The sequence below is a fragment of the Rhea pennata genome, chromosome 31 (assembly GCF_028389875.1).
Source record: "Rhea pennata isolate bPtePen1 chromosome 31, bPtePen1.pri, whole genome shotgun sequence".
In the NCBI taxonomy this organism is placed as follows: Eukaryota; Metazoa; Chordata; class Aves; order Rheiformes; family Rheidae; genus Rhea; species Rhea pennata.
Window position 1 is genome coordinate 1,815,320 of NC_084693.1, and position 17,200 is coordinate 1,832,519.

The following is a 17,200-nucleotide window of genomic DNA, read 5'->3' on the forward strand; positions in this document are numbered from 1 at the left end:
GGAGGGGGTGCGGGGGGGGGGGGAGCCGAACCCGGGGCGCCCCGCCGGGATGCAGGAGCATCGTCGCCTTCCTCCCGGCGGGGAGGATCCCGGCCGTGCGGGGCAAAGGGTTAACGGGGAAAAGGATCTGATTTGCCAAGTGGTTCCTGGTTTATTTTGTGCACCAAAGAGGCCGGGGCGGAGGGGGGAGGCGAGCGCCGGGCATCGCGGCACCGGCGTCCCGCGGGGCCGGGCCAGGCCGCCGGCAGCAGGTAGGAACCGCGGGGCGAGCCGAGCCGAGCCGTGCCGGGCTCTGCCGGCCAGGAGCCGCCGCCGCCGGCGGTGCCCTCTGCGCCGTGCCGGAGCGGAGGGGCCGGGCGCCCTCGTCGGCGCCGGCGGGATTTTGCGGTGCGGCCGGCGTGAAATCGCCGCGCCGCCTCCGGCCGCTCGCTCCGGCTCCGCTTCCCCGTCCGCGGGGCAGCGCCGGGCGTTCGGGGCCATTTCCCATCCCCGGCGAGGAGGCTCCGGCAGCGGGACCCGGTTTGGCCCCGCAACTCGCCCCTTCTCCCATCCCATGGCAGGGGGGAGGGCGGTGTGATGAGTGCGGCCGGTCTCAGCACCGAGCCAAAGAGCTGGTGGGGGGCGCAGCGCGGCGGGGGCCGCCTGCCCCAAAGCCCTTCTCCCGCCCCCCCCGGCGCGGCGCGAGCCCTCCGCCGTCCGCCGCCGCGCCGGAGCGGGAGCGGACGAAGCCGCTGAGGGCGTGCGGCCGCCCGGGCGCGCGGGTAACGTGCTCCCCCAGCCTCTTCGCCGCTCTCCGGCCGGTGCACGCCGACGTTTTTTGGGGGGCTGGAAGTGCAAACGTGGGCTTTACGGAGCGCTCGGCGCTGGCTTTGTAGCACCGCTGGGAGGTCGGCGACGGTGCTCCCGCCGTCGGATCTGGCACCGGCCGCGGCATCACCCTCGCTGCTGCCCTCCCAGGAGGCTGCAGGGGTTGGTTTAGCTCGCTGGGGCAAAACGGGGTGGATTTGGGGCAAACAGGGCCGCCAGCAGCAGCACGGGGCAGGCGGGCAGTGGGAGTGCCGGAGCCCGGTGCAATGCCCGGGCTGTCGCGGTGGGCTCTGCGCGTCCCCTTCCCGGCGTCGTGGCAGCCTCCGCGGAGGATGAGGAGGCCGGGGAAGGCGCAAAGGGGCGCGACGCCGGTGCCGGGCCGTGCTCCGAGCTGCCGTTGACGCCCGGAGCCCCCCGGCCCTTTTCCTGCAGCGGAGCGGGAATCTGCTGGCCGCGCCGGCGGTTTTCCCCAGGGCCCGGCCCGGCCGCGCCGTCGGCGAGCCGGCCGTGCGCGCACGCGCCTTGGCGGAGAGTCGGGTCTTATCGCTGCAGGAAGTGGAAGCGAGCGACGGACACACCTGGCCGCGTCCGGGTCCCTCCGAGGACGCGCGCCGGCGCGTGCGCCCGGGGGTCCGCGCCCTCCTTTGGGGTAGACCTGCTCTCCCCAGCTGTGCTGCCCCCAGATGTTACAGCTGGGGGCTGCTGGGTGACCCCCAGCCCTTCCTCGCTCACCATCCTCCTCCTCATCTCCTTCCTTCATCCTTCCCTCCACTTTGCTCCCGTGCAATTTTTTCGCTGTCTTATTACCACTGCTGGATTTATGGAAAAAGCGGTGGCTCATCCCGGCCCGGCGCATCAGGGCAGCGCGCGGGCCGGCGAGGAGGAAAGGTTTTTATCAGCTGACCGTGCCAGGAGCACAAAAACAGGAAAGCGGCTGAGCTCATCCCATTTCCCTGCCTGTCCGAGCCCGGGGGCCACGGCGGTCCGGCTGCGGGAACGGGCCCCGCCGGGCGCAGCGGTGAGCCGGAGCGGGGGCCCAGCCGGCTCCTCGCCGCGGGGAACGGCGGCAGCCCTCGCTCGGCTCGCCGCGCCGCAGCCGAGAGCGCTCGTGCGTGCCGAATTCCTGGGCGTTTAATGAGTAACTCGCGGGGGGCCGCCGGCGCCGGGCGTTCCCGCGCGTTCCCCTGCGCCGCCGCGAATCGGGCCGGGGGATGCGCCGGCACCCTGCCCGCGAGGGGCCCCCCGAGCTCGGCCGAGGCGGCGCCGACTCGCCCCGCGCGCCGGCGGGAGCCTCCGGCCGGCCCCGACGCCTCCGCTCTCCCCTCCCGCAGCCGTCGGCCTCGAGCGCGGCATGAACGGCGCCGACGTCTTCCCGGGCCCCTGCGACGGCCAGAAACGCCGCTGCATGTCGGCCACCGAGCCCGTCGGCCCCCCCGGCCCCGGCGCCTGGGGGGAAGAGGAGGAAGAGGAGGACGAAGCTCGCTTCCGAGGGGTGCCGCTCCGGCGGGCCTGCGCGCTCCGCACCTCCTTGCGCCCCCGGGATGCTTTCCGCCGGCACAGCTGGGAGCCGGGCAAGGAGCTGCGCGGGGACCCCGGCTACGAGCAGCTCAGGTAGCCCCCGGCCCCGTGGCCGTCGCCGTCCGCACCCCGGAGCATCCGCTGCCCCCGAGCAGGGCGGCTCCCGCACGCAGGGGCCCCGTGGGCGCCGGCGCGGGTGCTGCAGCGCGGGGTCCCCCCCCCCACCTCCCCGTCCCCGCCGCAGCGCCTGTCTCCGAGGGCTGAGCCCCGACGACCTGGACTCCAGCACGGAGGGGCTGGCGCGGCCCCGGCGGGACCCCCGGCGGGACCCCCTCGTCCACAGCAATGACGACCTGGAGTCGCTGCTCTCGCAGGACGAGGAGGAGGAGGAGGAGGGTGGCGCGAAGCTGGCGCGGGTAGGAGACGCGTCCCCGCGCGGCGGCGGCTTCGGGGGGCCAAGCCGGGGCGAGGGGCCCCGGGGGAAGCGGCCGGCGGCCGGCCCCGGGCTCCGATCGCCCCGCCGCCGGCGCTGACTCCCCAACTCGGCTCGCAGGAGGACGAGCGGCGGCTGCCGGCGTTTCGGGCCGGGCAGAGCTCCGGCGGCTGCGCCCTCTCCAAATCCGTGTCCCTGAGCGGCATCGACAGCTTCCCGGACGCCGACGGTGAGTAGAGCCGCCGCCGCCGCCGCTCGTCCCCGCGTGTCCCCCGTGCCGGGAGGCGCCGCCTGCGCCTGTCCCCTCGCAAAGCCTCCCTAATAACGAGCCCGGAGGGAGGGAGCTGCCAAAAAAGTTAATTATTTCTCGCCGGGTCGCGGCCCTCCGCGGAGGATGGGGACGCGTGCCGCCGCCTCCGCCCGCGGCTCGACTCCGTCTCTGTTTCTTTTGCAGAAATTTCCCTCTTCGCCTCCCGGCTGAGCCTGGCCAACGGGTAAGCGCGGGCGCGCGGGGGGGGCGAAGGTGGCACCCGGCCCCGCGCCCCTCCGCGAGCCGCCCCGCGGCTCAGCCCCGCGGCGCCTGTCACGGCCCGTTCCCGTCTTCATTAGGGCACCGAGCCCGGCGGAGCTCGTTAGCGCGGGGATCGCGGGGCGGGGGGGGGGGGGGTGTCCCCGCATCCCGGCCCCGCGGCCGGCTCTGATGCGCCATTTCCCGCAGCTTCGGGAGCTGCGGGCAGCTGGCGGCCACGGGCGAGCCGGGGAGCCCCCGCCGGGACGAGACCCCCCTGGGCCGGACCCTCAGCTTCATCAGGAGGATGACGGGGAAGTCCAAGGTAGGAGAGGGCGGATTCGGGGCCGGCCGCCGCCGGGGTGGGGTGGGGGGTCGGGAGTCCCTTTGCTCCCCAAAAGGGCTCGAGCGGCCTTGTCCCCGCGGGAAAGGCGGGATCGCCCCCTCGCCCGCGGGCGCCGGAGCGCTCCCGGACGGATAGGGAAGCCGTCCGCCACCGAGGCGGCAATCGCATCGGGCGGCTCGTCCACCCGCCGGGAAAAGGGATGCTGAGCGCCGAGTCCAGCTGCCGCTCCGGAGGGCCGCGCTCCGGAGCGTCCCGCCGTCTCCTCCCCGGCCGGCCGATGGCTGTTTCTAGCTCCCGGCTTGCGGGTGGCTCCGTCCTCGGGTTTTGGGGCTGTTTGGGGGTCCCGCGGGAGCGGGACGCTGCTCCCCGCGGAGCCCGGGCCGGCGTCGCCGTCCTTCACCTCCGAAACGCCGCCGGGAGAGGTGGAGCCTGGAGATGCCCGAAACAAGGGCCAAATCGTTATCCGGGACGGAGGGAGCCGGTGTCGCCTCTGTCTCCGCTCCGGAGCGGAGCCGAAATCGCGCTTGGCCGGGTTTTGCTCTGCTTTCTTGGCACGGTGATTTAATTCAGGCGTTGAACGGGCAGCGGGACAGAGCCCGCGGTGGGCTGCCGCTCGCGGCGCCGGCGGTTTGGCCTCGGCTGCGGGAGCCCTTCGGGCGGGAGGGCGACCCGGTCGCCGTCGCCGGCCTCCTTCCAGCCGTGGGGAAACAATTCCCGCTCTGTTAGCGCCGGCGGCGGAAACCCCTGTTTGCACGGCCGCGCCGGGGGGGGGAAAGCAAAGCTTTTCTTCGCTCTCTCGCAGGGCGAGGGCAGGAGCGGGGCTGCCGCGAGCTCCCACTCGAAGGCAAATGTTTGCCTTTCCCGCTGGCTTCTCCGCGTTGGGATTTATCCGTCGAGGTGCCCCGGCCCCGGGCGCGTTTGCTGGCTGGAAATAGATGTTCGGAGCGGTTGCACCTCCTGGCTCGCGCTGAGCTTCTTTGCTCCAGCCCCAGTGGTTTTATGCAGTTACTCATTAAGCTAAAGGCCGCCGGCGTTTCTCTTTATCGCGCGCATGGCTCTGCCTCCGCTCCAGTTCAGCGCTGGCGCGCGGCGAGCGCTGCCGGCCTCCGGAATACAGCGGGGGAGAGAAAGGGGAGTTTTATTTGCTTAAGGTCCAGGGCGATGTTTGCAGCCGCGCTCCGCCCGGGGCTTGGAGCGGTCCCAGGTCTCGTCTGCGCCGCCTCCGTTAAATGGGAGCTGCCCTCCGCGGGCAGCGCGGGGCGAGTTAACGTTTAACGGGGCCTCGGGGCCGGCGGCGCCGCGGAAGTTGGCGTTCGGAGGCAAACGCACACGCGCGATTCCTTCGGAAATACGCCGAAACGCGACTCGGCACCGGTGGGGATCTCCTCCGCCTCCAGAGGGAACGCGAACCTCCCGCGCCGGCCGCGACTCCGGAGGCGTTTGCAGGGAAAGCGGCTCCTCTCCCCGCTTCGGAAAGGCGCCGGCGCGACGTTTTCAAGCGCTCGCGGGCCGTGACTCGAGGGCTCGTCCCGGTTTTGGGGGAGCGCCGCGTCCCCCCGGATCGCCGCGTCCCCCCCGGATCGCCGCCACCTCCGTGCAAAAGCGAAATGAGGGAGCTCGGCGCCCCGGCCGCGCGCGCTGGCTCCGCGCGGGAGGGTTGTTTTTAAGGGCGGTGTGTTTGTGCGGTTAAATAAACACTCAGGAAAAGAAGTCGCCCACGCTGGAGCTCGCCCTCCGCCTCCGCCGGGCGGCTGCCCGCGTCCGGGGGCAGCTTCCGCGGCAGCCCGAGGAGGCGACTTCGGGCGAAGGGCCACTCTGGCCGGCCCCCGCCTCGGCTGCGGGGCTGGCGGGGGTCGAGGGCGCCGAAAAGCCGTCGCTCGGCGGCCCCGAACAGCCCCCGTGAGCGGGGCACGGCATCCGCTCGCTTAGTCTGGGAACAGCAGCTTCAGGGACGCGCCGGAGCGGGGGAAAACGCAGGTCCGCTTGCCGACGGCCCATCCTCCGCGCCGCGGGGAAGGGGAAACTGAGGCACGAGGCACCGGACGGGGCTGGTGAAGGAAGGGCCCTCAGGGCGCGATCCGGGGCGACTCCAGGGCGGCCGTTCCCACGCTGCTGGCCAGGTCGGAACCGACTCCGGGCGTTTTTTTTCTCCCGCGGGGTCAGGCCAGAGCGGGAGCGGCGCTGGGCAGCGGCTCCCACGTGGCCGGGCTGGATCTAGACCGTCCCTGGAGCGACTCTGGCCAGTTGTTCCCAGCTGGCAAAATCCCGAGTGACTCCAGGTGGCCGTTCCCGAACAGCCAGTTTATCCAGAGCGACTGGGGCAGCTGTTCCCGGTTAAGCGGGGCCAGACTGGGAGCGCTGCTGGCGCAGCCGTTCCGACAGCGCCGGGCCCGATCCGGAGCGAGTCCGGGCGGCCGGGCGCGGTTAACGGGGGGGTGCGGGGGGCGCGTCGGGTCCGGCTCCGCGGTGACTCCGCGGCGGCCGCTCCCGCGGCGCTAACAAAGGGCCCCGGGGCCGCACGCGGCCGCGGCCGCCGGCGCGACCCGCCCCGCCGCGGGGCCGCCCCGGGGGAGGAGCCCGACGGCGGCGGCGGCGGCGGCGGCGGCGGGACGGGGCGGCAGCGCGGCGGCTCCGCGGACTATGTCCCGCATCGAGTCGCTGGCGCGGGCGAGGAGCGAGCGGGCCAAGGAGAGCGCCTCCAAGGTGGGTGTCCGTCCCGTCCCGTCCCGTCCCGTCCCGTCCGTCCGTCCGTCCCGTCCCCACGCCGGGGTCGCTTCCCTGCTCCGGGCTTGCTTTGCCCCGGCCCGGGCCCGGCTCCGCTTCCCCCGCCGGCGCTGGTTGTTCGCGCCGCCCCCCCCCCCCCCCCCCCCCCGAGCCCACGCTGCGCGGTTGCGTCCCCTCCTGCCGGTTGCCTGCGTGGGGAGGGGGTGCAACCCCCCCCCCCCCTCCCGTCCGTGTCTTCCGTGTACGGAGGGGGTTGCGTCCCCCCCTTCCCCATCCCTGCTCTGGCCCCGCTGGAGGGTGCGTCCCCCCCCCCATCGCAATGCCAGTCTGCACGGGGGGGGGGGGGGGGGCTGCATTACAACCCGAGGGGGGGGGTCGCCCCCCCCCCCGGCGCAGCTCTGTCCCCCTAAGGGGAGGGGGTCGCCCGGCAGCTGGCGGGGCCCGGGGGATGCCGGTATCCCGGCCGGGGCTCCCCGCCCCCCCCCCCGCCGCCCCGCGCCTCCCGGGGGCTGGCTGCGGCCCTCCCCACCCGCGGGGGGGGGGGGGGGGGAGTTCCGGGGTCCCGGAGCCGGGAGCGGGGGCGGCCGAGGCGGTGGCACCGCGGTGAGTCCGGGCGCGGCGGCGGCGGGGGGGGGGGACGATGCCCGTCCTGGGGCAGCGGCTCTTTGAGCAAGGGGAGATTTCCCCGGGGGGGCAGGATTTGGGGGTGGGGGTCCCCGCGAAGGCGAGGTGCGGCCTGGGGGGGGGGGCGAGAGAAAAAAAGAGCGGAAGAAAGAAAGAAAAAGCTGCCGCGCCCGGCGCTCACAAAAGCCGCTCGCCGGGCGGGGGGGGCTCGGCGCGGCGCGCAGCGGGGCCCCCCCGGGCCCCCCCGGCATCGCGGGGGGAACTTCGCCGCCCGCCGGGCGGATTCGCAACTTCCTCAATTGTTCTGGCGCCTGATCCTTGTTTACGCCGAAGTTGGGGCCGTTTTGGCGGCCTTAAAAAAAAAATAATAATGAAAAAGGAAAAACCCTTAAGGGCAGGGGGAAAAAAGCCCCCCCCCCCCCCCCCCGCTGGTGCGGGGATTTGCCGCCCCCTCTGCCCGGGTTATTGTTCGCGGCCGCATCTCGCGGAGACAAAGCCCCCCGGGGGGGGGGGGGGTTATCCCCCGCCACCCCCATGGGGAAACTGAGGCACGGCTGGCGGGAGGGCGCTGGGAGCGGTGTGCGCGCACGGGGGGACGCGGTCGTCCCACCGGCACCTTCCCCGTGGGCCGGCCCCCCGCCCCGGTCACCCGTGGCGATCGCTGGCGTGGCGAGACGGCGCCGGAGCCCGGTGGGTTCCTCGGGCGCCGCCGGGACAGAGGCAGAGAGAGGGGTAAGATGGGGTCGGGGAAGGGGGGGGACCAGCTGGTGCCGCGCGTTGCCGGCGCTCGGCTGGGCTTTGTGCTCCCGCTGGCAGCTCCCGGCGTGGGGAGGGGGCCGCGCCGGTGATGCCTGGGGTCCACGGCGGCCCCCCCCCCCCCCGCTCGCCCCTCCGTGCCTCGGTTTCCCCGTCCCAGCCCGTGCCGACCGGGCGCTGTCCGGCACGCCGCGGGGCGCCCGACGCCGCCGGCTCACGTGGCGGAGGCCTGGCCTCGCGCGCCCCGACGTCCGAGCGGGCCGCCGGCCGAGGCCGGACCCCCCCCCCCCCCCGCCCGCCCGCCGCCGGCCGAGGCCGGAGACCCCCGCCGCCGGCTGCTGCAGCCCCCGCCGCTCGGAGGGGGGCCAAGGGGCTGCCCGGAGGCTTCCTCGGCGGTCCGGGCTTTCCTTGGGGAGGGGGGGCGGAAGTGGCCGTGAGCTCCCGCGCGGCGAGGCGCAGGGGGAAATGGCGGTTTCTGCTTAAAAAAAAAAAAAAAAAAGAAAAAAAAAAAAAAAAAGAGTTTCGGCAAAGGCCGTTTTCGCCCCACGCCGGGCTCGGCGGCGGGTGCCGGGGGTCGGCCGCCGGCGCCCCCCCCCCCCGCCCCTCCGCGAGGCCTCCAGCTGGCCAGGAGCGGGTTGGGAGGGGGACGAAGGATCCGAGGCGCTTGGAGAGCAGCCACCTTCCCCTCCTGGCTCCCGGCGCCGCCGCTCGCGGGCTGCTGCCACCAGCTGTCGCGGCCTTTAGAAACTCGGGCACGCGGCGAAGGCGCCCCGGCGGGGCGGGTCGGGGAGGGGGGGGGGATACATGGGGGGTGCGTTGCTTTTCCCCCATCGTTTCCAGCTGGGAAAAGCCTTCCCGGCACGTCCGCCCGGTCGCCGCACGCCCGGGAGCCCCTAACGAAGCCAGCGGCGCTGGATGGAGGAGGGGGGACACGATGCGCGGCGCGTCGGGGGCGAAACGCCCCGGGTGTCGCTGCGCCGGAGCCTCGCCGCCGCCGCCGCCGGGCCGGGTTCAGCTCCCAGGCCGCGGGCCGGAGCGGCTACGCTCTCGCGCGGGGAAGAACGGAGCCGTCTCGGTCGGAGCCGGGTTTGCGCCGGCGTAAATCCGCCCGCGGCAGGCGTCGTGCCGCGAGCGCTACGTCGGGGCCTTCACCCCCCCCCCCCGAATCTCTATTTAGAGCTGAGCAACTTTCCGCTGCCTCGCTGCAGCTTGGGCCTGGAGAAGCCGCGTGCTTAACGTGGCTTTTTTGTGCTTTTTTTTTTTTTTTGTCCTTGTTGTTGAAATTCCTGTTTTCCCGCAGGCTTTCCGGCTCGTCTGCTCGCTTCGGTGGGAGCCGGGCGCCGAGGAGCCCGCTGCAGCCTGAAATTCGGGCCCCGCTCCGCAAGCGCGCGGCGGGCGGCCGGGCGAAACCCTCCGGTTTTCCCCAGCTCCGGGTATTTATTTCCAGCGGCGGCGGCACGGCGCACTCGCCCCCCCCCCCCCAGCATCTCGCGTCCCCGGCACCTCGTGCCGGCGCCGCGCCGGGGGGCCGCTCCCGGCGCGGCACCGGCTTCCCGCCCGGCGCTGGGCGCGAGCCGGCGGCGACAGGCACCCTGTGCTCTCCCGCGCGAGCCGCCCGGCACAAAGGGAGCTTTCATCCGCGCCGCGCTCGGAGCCGGGGGGGGGGGGGGGAGGCGCGGGTTTGGGGGGCGCCGCGTCCGCCGGGACCCGTTTTGCCAACGGGAGACGGCGCCGGGGCGAAAGCCGGGTGTGCGCCCGTCCCGTCCCCCCCCAGCCCCTCGAAGCGCTCGCGGGCGATCCCCGGCTGATGCCGCCGGGGGGGGTTCAGCGCGCCGTCCGTCCGTCCGCCCGAGCGCAGGGCCAGCTTTCGCCTTGGCCGGACCCACGCTGGGGGGCCCAGGCGTCCGGGTTCGGGGGGGTGGGGGGGGAGATTTTGCCGCTCCGCCGGGCCGTGCGCCCGTCTCCGCAGGCGCGCGGGGCCGGCCGGCTCCGGCCAGCAGGTTCCCGGCTTCCCGCCGGGATAACGGCAGGGGGATTGCGGCTGCAGGAAGGGAAATCGCCTCCCTCCTTTGTCTCGCCGGCTGTTTTGTTTCCTGCGGTCGGCGCTGGGATGCAGGAACTTCGGCAGGCCCTTTCCTCCCCGGCCCTTTAAAAAGGGGGAGAAAAGCAAAAAAAAAAAAAAAAAAAAAAAGAAGAAAAAACAAAGAAACAAAAAAGCAAAGAAAAAAGCAAACAACAATAAATAAAAAAGAAAAGGCAGCGGCGCAGGGCTGGGAACAATCGCGGCGCAGACGCCGGGGCAGCTGCCGAGCGGGGATGTGCTGCTGCTGGTGCTGCTGCCGCCCGCGCCGCGCCGCGCCGCCGCCGCCGCCGCCGGAGGAGCGCGAGCCCGCGGCGCTGGGGTGCGGCGAGCGGGTGAGCGCCCCGAGTCCCGTGCGCGGCCGGCCCCGGCGATCCCCGCCGGCCGGCCGGGGGGCTGCGCGAGCGGGTCCGGCCGTCGCAGGACGGGTGCCCCGCGCTGGGGAGGCTTTCGCACCCTTCCCGGCCTCTCCCCGTCCCGTTTTGCCTCTTTAATCTGCTTTATACTGGGCAAACTGGGAAACGGCTCGGGCTGCGAGCCGCGCCGCCCGGGCGCCCCGAAATTCGGGTGCCGTTTCCGCGGGCGCCCCGGTGCCAGGCGGCGGCCGCTCCGAGCCGGCGGCGGACAAAGCCGGCTCTGTGCTGCGCTCCCAGCGCCGGGAGCGGGGGGTCCCCGGGGCGCCCCGGCGCGGGGCCGTGCCGGCTCCCGGTGGGGCGCGTGCTGCCGGCTCGACTCGGAGGCAGAAATAGCCGCCCTCGAATGACTCAGAGACCTGCCGCAGGAAGTTGCTGGCTCGCTTCCCCTTTTTTTATTTTTGTAGATGTGTATTTTTTTTTTTTTTTTTAAGCGCACAAAACCATGGCAACCCCGGGGTGGGGGCGGCGGCGAGCGGGGCGCCGGGCTGCCCCGGCCTTGGGGAGCAGCCGGGACCCCGCCGGGCTCCGCAGCCCCGACCCGGAGGACGGGGCTGGGGGGGGACCGCCCCAAATCCCGCTCTTCCCGGGAGCCGGGGCGCCCGCGCCGTTGTCATGGTTATGGGATGCGGGGAAGTACGGGAGAGTTGAGATATCCGGGCGTTTTTTTTTTTTTTTTTTTTTTTTTTTTTTCCCCTCCCTCCCTTTTCCTGCCTCCCCCGCGCGCGGGCGCTTTGCCGCGGGGCCGCCGGCATGAGCGCGCAGCGGGGGGCCGCCGGGGCGCCGGGGCACCGCCGGCCGCTCAGCCGCCCCGCGCGCCTCCCGCCGCAGGGCAAGGACAAGGAGAGGATGAAGGAGGGCAAGGAGAAGGACGCGCGCTACACCAACGGGCACCTCTTCACCACCATCACCGTCTCGGGCATGACCATGTGCTTCGCCTGCAACAAGAGCATCACGGCCAAGGAGGCGCTCATCTGCCCCAGTGAGTAGCCCGAGCGCCGGCGCCGCGCTCCCTGGGGTGCCTCGGATGGGGCCGAAGCGGGCGCGGAGGCGCCGGGGGGGGGGGGACACCGCCCTGAGCTCGCCCCTCTCCCGCAGCCTGCAACGTCACCATCCACAACCGCTGCAAGGACGCGCTGCCCAACTGCACCAAGGTGAAGCAGAAGGTGAGCGGCGGGCGCCGGCGGCGCGGGCTGCCCGCTCCCGGCGCGGCCGTGACGCCTCCCTCCCTCCCTGCCTCCCGCAGCAGCAGAAAGCCGCGCTGCTGAAGAACAACTCGGCGCTGCAGTCGGTGTCGCTGCGCAGCAAGAGTGAGCGAGCGAGCGAGCGAGTGGCGCGGGGAGGGTGGCGGCGGGGCGCCGGGTGCGCGCGCCGCCGGCGCGGGCGCCCGCTTGCATCTCGCCGGGTGCACCGGCTCCCGGGGCTGCGGCGGCTCGCAGGCGTCCCGGGAGGGCTGGAGGGGGGGGGGGGGAGTGCCAGGTGCCGAGCTGTCCCCCCCCCCCGCCGTCCCCAGCCGCCATCCGGGAGCGCCCCAACTCGGCCATCTACCCCTCGGAGAGCTTCCGCCAGACGCTGCTGGGCTCCCGGCGCGGCCGCCCGTCCCTCTCGCTCTCCAAGAGCGTCTCCACCACCAACATCGCTGGGTAAGCGCGGTGGTGGTGGTGGTGGGGGGGGGCGAGGGGCCGGCGCGGCGCCGCCCGGACGCCTGGGCCCCTCGCCCGGCGCCACCCCCGTCCGCCTCGCTCCCCGGCAGGACCTTCAACGATGAGTCTCCGCTCGGCATCCGGCGCATCCTCTCCCAGTCCACGGACTCGCTCAACGTGCGCAACCGCACGCTCTCCGTGGAGTCGCTCATCGACGAAGGTAGGAGGCGGCGGCGGCGGCGGCGGGGCGCGCAGCGGCCCCTCCGCTCACGCTGCCCTTCCTCCCAGGCCCCGACGTCATCCTCAACCAGCTGATGAGCGACTTCGAGACGGACGGGAAGGACTTCGAGGCCGACTCCTGGAGCCTGGCCGTGGACAACAACTACCTGCAGCAGCACAAGATGGACGTCATGAAGCGGCAGGACGTCATCTACGGTGCGCAGGGACGCGGGGGGGACGGGGCGGCGGGGAGGGGGGGGGACGCGGGGGCCTCACGCCGCGCCGTCCCTCGGCAGAGCTGATCCAGACGGAGATCCACCACGTGCGCACGCTGAAGATCATGGGCGACATGTTCCGCAAGGGCATGCTGGAGGAGCTGCAGCTGGAGCCCGCCACCGTGCAGAGCATCTTCCCCTGCGTGGACGAGCTGGGCCAGATCCACGAGCGCTTCCTCGCCCAGCTCCTGGAGCGCCGCAGGGAGTCCCTGGCCCAGGACAGCAACAAGAACTTCGTCATCAACCGCCTCGGCGACATCCTCGTGGGCCAGGTGGGCGCGGGCGGGTGCGCGCGGGCCCCCCCGGCCGCCCGCCCGGCCGGCTCCTCGCTCACGGCCCCGTCCCGCCGCAGTTTTCGGGCGCCAGCGCGGAGCAGCTGAAGAAGGCGTACTCCGAGTTTTGCAGCCGGCACAACAAGGCCGTGAAGCTCTACAAGGAGCTGCTCGCCCGCGACAAGCGCTTCCAGCAGTTCATCCGGGTGAGCGCGCGGCCCGCGGCGCGGCGTCTCCCCGGCGGGCTCGGCGCCGCTGACGCCGTCCGTCCCTCTCCCTCCGGCGCGCCAGAGGATGACGCGGTCCCCGCTGCTCCGGCGACACGGCGTGCCCGAGTGCATCCTGCTGGTCACGCAGAGGATCACCAAGTACCCGGTGCTCATCGAGCGCGTCCTCAAAAACTCCAAAGGTAGTGGGGCCGGGGATGGGGGGACGCGTGGGGCCACCCGCCTGCCCGCCCGCGGGGGCCTTCGGGTCCTGACCGCGTCGCCTTCCGCCCGCCGCAGACAACGAGGCCGACTACGCGGACCTGTCGCGAGCCCTGAAGCTGGTCAAGGAGCTCATCTCGTCCATCAACGAGGAGGTGCACACGTTCGAGATGAACGCGCGGCTGCAGGAGGTGTACGGGCGCGTGGACGGCCGCGCCAAGGTGCCGCTGCTCTGGGAGAGCCGGGCCGGCGTCTTCTGCAAGGACGAGCTGCTGCGGCGCAAGCTGGTGCACAGCGGCTGCATGCTCTGGAAGACGGCGGCCGGGCGCTTCAAAGGTGGGATACGGGGTGCTGGGGGGGGGGCGGTGCGTGGAGCCACCGGGTGCTGGGGTGCCAGGGATGGGCGTCCTGCTGGGCTGGGGTGCCAGGAGATTGGGTGCCAGAGGATGGAGTTACTGGGGGACCGAGGTGCCAGGAGGTTGGGACCAGGGGACCAGAAGATGGGATTGCCAGGAGATTGGGTGCCAGGGGATGGGGTCTTGGTGAAACAGGGTGCCAGGGGATGCCTGGACCTAGAGTGCCAGGGCACAGGGTTGCCTCCGTGACCGGCTTTGGAAGGGGCTGGGGGGACTGCCTGGAACGGCCCCACCGTGGCCTTGCTCGCACCCCAGCATCTTGCACCGTGCTCTTCCTCCCAGATGTCCTCGTGCTGCTGATGACTGACGTCCTCATCTTCCTGCAAGAGAAGGACCAGAAGTACACCTTCCCCATGCTGGTGAGCCACGGCGGGGACGGGGCGCTCCCGCGGGCGCCCGGCCCCGCGGCGCGCCGGGACCCCGTCGGCACGCGCTGCCCCTCTCGCGCAGGACAAGCCGGCCGTGATCTCCCTGCAAAACCTCATCGTGCGGGACATCGCCAACCAGGAGAAGGGCATGTTCCTCATCAGCGCCGCGCCGCCGGAGATGTACGAGGTGCACGCCGCCTCCCGCGACGACCGCAACAACTGGATGAAGGTCATCCAGCAGACGGTCAGCCTGTGAGTGCCGCGGGGTCGGCGGGGCGCGCGCGGGCTTGGCACGGTGGGTACGCGAGCCGCGCGGCGCCCGGGACGGGCGGCCGCAGGGCGCGGGGGACCCGCTCTGACCCCGTCCCCTCCAGCTGCCCCAGCCGCCAAGACTTCCCGCTGATCGAGACGGAGATCGAAGCCTCCCTGCGCAAGCTCAAAGGTGGGTCACGCCGCGGGGGGCGCGTGGCCCGGCAGCGCCGCCCGCCGCTCACCCCCCCCCCTCCCCGCCCGTGCCCCGCAGACCGCATCCTGCAGCACGACCGGGAGATCGCGGAGCTGCTGGAGGAGAAGGTGGGGCTCTTCGCCGACATGCTGGCGCTGGCGAGCGGCTGCGCGGAGCCCTCGCCCGCCCTGGCCCCCCGCGCCCTCTTCCGCTCCGACTCGGCCGAGGGGCCCCGGGGCGAGAAGCTCGTGCACGACGCCATCCGCGAAGGTACCGGGGCTGGGTGGGGGGGGGGCTCAGCGCCGCGCCGGTGCGCCGGCCGGGCAAACCGAGGCCGGGGCGGGTGCCGCGGCTCAGGGCGCCGCGGCTCAGGGCGCCTTTCCCCGCAGTGGAGAGCCTCAAGGAGATGTTCGCCGGCGCCGGCCGCGACCGCGACCAGAACCACCTCGCCGAGGCCGAAGGCTGCTGCAGCCCCGGCGCCAGCAGTAAGAGGCGGCGGCGGCGGCCCCGGCGCCCGGGCACGGCTCGCGGCGGGCACGGCTGCCGCCGGCGCCCTTGCTCAGCCCTCGCTTTGCCCCAGCAGACGGCGACGCCGGCGCCTGCAACGGCTCCGCGGAGTTTTTCCGGGGGGAGGCGGAGACCGGGCAGCGGGTGAGCGCGGCCGGGGCGGGCGCCGCGCGGGGGCACCCGGCGCCCCGCCGGCCCGGGCTCACCGCCGCGCTCTCTCGGCAGGACGGCAACGGCAACCAGCTCCTGCAGAAGGTCCCGCAGGAGGTGAGCTGGGGGCGGGGGTTTGCCGCGGCGCCCGCGCGTGCCTCGGTTTCCCCGGCCGCGACGCCGGGGGCTCAGCATCCTCCCTCCCTCCCGCAGGAGGTGATGCAGCGGCTCGTGAACCTCTACGCGCTGCTGCACGGCTTGCAGGTCGGTGGGGCGGCGGGCCGGGGCCGGGGTGGCGGCGGGGGGTCGCACCGGGCTGACGGGCGTCCCCGTGCCGTGCCGCGCCGCAGGCGGTGGTGAGCCAGCAGGACACGCTGCTGGAGCTGCAGCTGCAGGAGGGCCCCGAGCGGCGCGAGAAGCTGGCGCGCGGCGGCCCCGGCGCCCAGCCCGAGACGGCGGCGGCCCCGGCGGCGGCGGCGGCGGCGCGGGCGGGCGAGAAGCCCGGCACGGAGCTGGCGTTGCTGCAGCGGCAGCACGCGCTGCTGCAGGAGGAGCTCGCGCGGTGCCGGCAGCTCTGCCAGGACAAGGCGCAGGAGGCCGGCGCGCTGGAGACGCGCCTGCGGGACAGCGAGCAGGAGCGCGGGCGGCTGGAGCGCGAGCTGGACGAGGCGCGCCGGCACCTGGCCGCCCTGCGGCAGGAGGGCGGCGCGCGGGGCCGCCGCGCCGCCGCCGCCGACCCCCGCCGGCGGAGCCTGCCCGCCGGCGACGCGCTCTATCTCAGCTTCACGCCGCCCCAGGTAGCCCCCAGCTTCCCCCTCCCCAAAGCCCCTTCCCCGGCGGGGGTGGGCGATGCCCCATGCGTGGCACGACTTCGCCGGGTCTCAGCCCACCCGCCCGCCCCGCAGGCGAGCCCCGCCGGCCTCTCCTTCCATCACGCCTTCGGCACGTGCCCCCGCGCCGAGCTGGACTACCGGGGCGACGGCGAGCGGCTGCGGGACGGCGAGGACGCCCTGGACGCGCTCTTGGAGGGCGAGGGCTTGCACTCCCCTCCCGCCAGCCCCCGAGGTGGGTGCCCCGGCCGGGGGCGTTTGCATGCCCACGGGGGCCGGGGCAGTGGGGAGGGGGGGGGGCCGGACGCCTGGGCCCCCTGGGCAGCCCCGGCGGCTCACGGGCGCTGCCGCTTCCCTGCAGATTTCCTGCGGATGCAAGACATTCCCGAGGAGGTGGAGAGCAGCCAGGAGCTGAAGGAGGGCGACGGCGGCTCCTCGGACAGTTAGGGACCGGCGCGGCCCGCCGGAGCCGGCCGCGGGCAGGGCCGGGAGCCGCGTGGGCCCGGCGGGGTCCCCCTCCCACCCCCCCGCTTCGGGGCCGGTGCCCCCCTCCGCTCGGCTTTATTTATTTATTTAGTCTCGGTGGGGCGGGAGGAGGCATCGGGGAGGGTGCAGGGCTCGGGCGCAGCCGGGGGGCTGCCCGTTCCCCTCTGGCCCCGGTTCGGCAGCGCCCGTCCCCGCTGCCACGCGGCCCCGGCAGGGGCTGCGTCCCCCCCGCTCCCCCAGAGCCCCCCGGGGGGCCGGGGCCCGCCGGCAGCGGGGTTTTCGGCAGCGCCGCGGCGGCCCCCCGGCGCGGGCCCTCGCGCGGTGCACCGGCGCCCGGCGGAGGCGGTTTTAATCGGTTTGTTGTTTGCCCTTGGTTTAACTGTACAAAAAAACAAACAAACAAACAAAGGAAAAAACAGAAGTCATTAAACCGGCGCCTTCGGACCCAAACTGTGCTCGTGGGCTGCGGCGGGGGCCGGGGCGTCTCGCCCGCGCGCGCCGTGCCGGGGCGACGGTGCCGGGGGCGAGCCGAGCGCGCCCGCTCTCAGCCGCCAGCGCGCTGCACGGATGATCCGGCTGGGCTGAGGACGAAGCCCAGCTGCGGCGGGGGAGCTCCTGGAGAGGGGCTGCACGGGGCCCGACGCCGGGGTGATGGGCCCCTCCACGAGCCAGCGCAGCTCGGCGCTCGCCCCTCTCCGCTCCGGGCTGGTCGAGGCGGCTCCCGGGGCCAAGTTTGGCTGCTCGGGCTTTTCCCCGCGGTGCGATGCCCGACGCCGTCCCCCGCGGGTGCCGGAGGCCGGGGCCCGGCTCTCCTTTCCCAGCACCCGGGACAAGCCCGGGCTTGGGTGCGTGCCGGAGGCAGCTGCGTGGGGCGGCGCTGAGCACCCGGCACCACCTGCACACGGCGCCACCCGCATCCAGCGCTGCTGCCGCCGTGCCCGGCACCCGCAGG

General features: G+C 73.7%; 1 protein-coding gene across 9 annotated transcripts; it reads left to right on the top strand.

Annotated features, from left to right (window-relative positions):
* The first annotated feature begins 2,299 nt into the window (after nucleotides 1-2,299).
* On the top strand, nucleotides 2,300-16,304 carry ARHGEF2 (Rho/Rac guanine nucleotide exchange factor 2). Of its 9 annotated transcripts, none has more exons than XM_062597775.1 (26): nucleotides 2,300-2,418; nucleotides 2,570-2,741; nucleotides 2,879-2,987; nucleotides 3,213-3,252; nucleotides 3,477-3,591; nucleotides 11,041-11,191; nucleotides 11,308-11,363; nucleotides 11,456-11,519; nucleotides 11,723-11,852; nucleotides 11,963-12,072; nucleotides 12,141-12,287; nucleotides 12,368-12,618; nucleotides 12,699-12,824; nucleotides 12,910-13,027; nucleotides 13,125-13,382; nucleotides 13,745-13,821; nucleotides 13,913-14,082; nucleotides 14,205-14,272; nucleotides 14,354-14,545; nucleotides 14,665-14,760; nucleotides 14,856-14,926; nucleotides 15,008-15,049; nucleotides 15,125-15,196; nucleotides 15,283-15,729; nucleotides 15,838-15,997; nucleotides 16,124-16,304. In XM_062597775.1, exons 5-26 carry the CDS (start codon nucleotides 3,574-3,576, stop codon nucleotides 16,207-16,209), a joined length of 2,910 nt encoding a protein of 969 aa, XP_062453759.1. In that variant the 5' UTR covers nucleotides 2,300-2,418; nucleotides 2,570-2,741; nucleotides 2,879-2,987; nucleotides 3,213-3,252; nucleotides 3,477-3,573; the 3' UTR covers nucleotides 16,210-16,304. The 9 variants fall into 9 exon arrangements, with proteins under 9 accessions (XP_062453759.1, XP_062453757.1, XP_062453760.1 ...); XM_062597773.1 differs by having other exon boundaries at nucleotides 2,301-2,418; nucleotides 11,308-11,375; XM_062597776.1 differs by having other exon boundaries at nucleotides 2,303-2,418; nucleotides 11,308-11,375; nucleotides 15,146-15,196.
* Nucleotides 16,305-17,200: the final 896 nt, after the last annotated feature.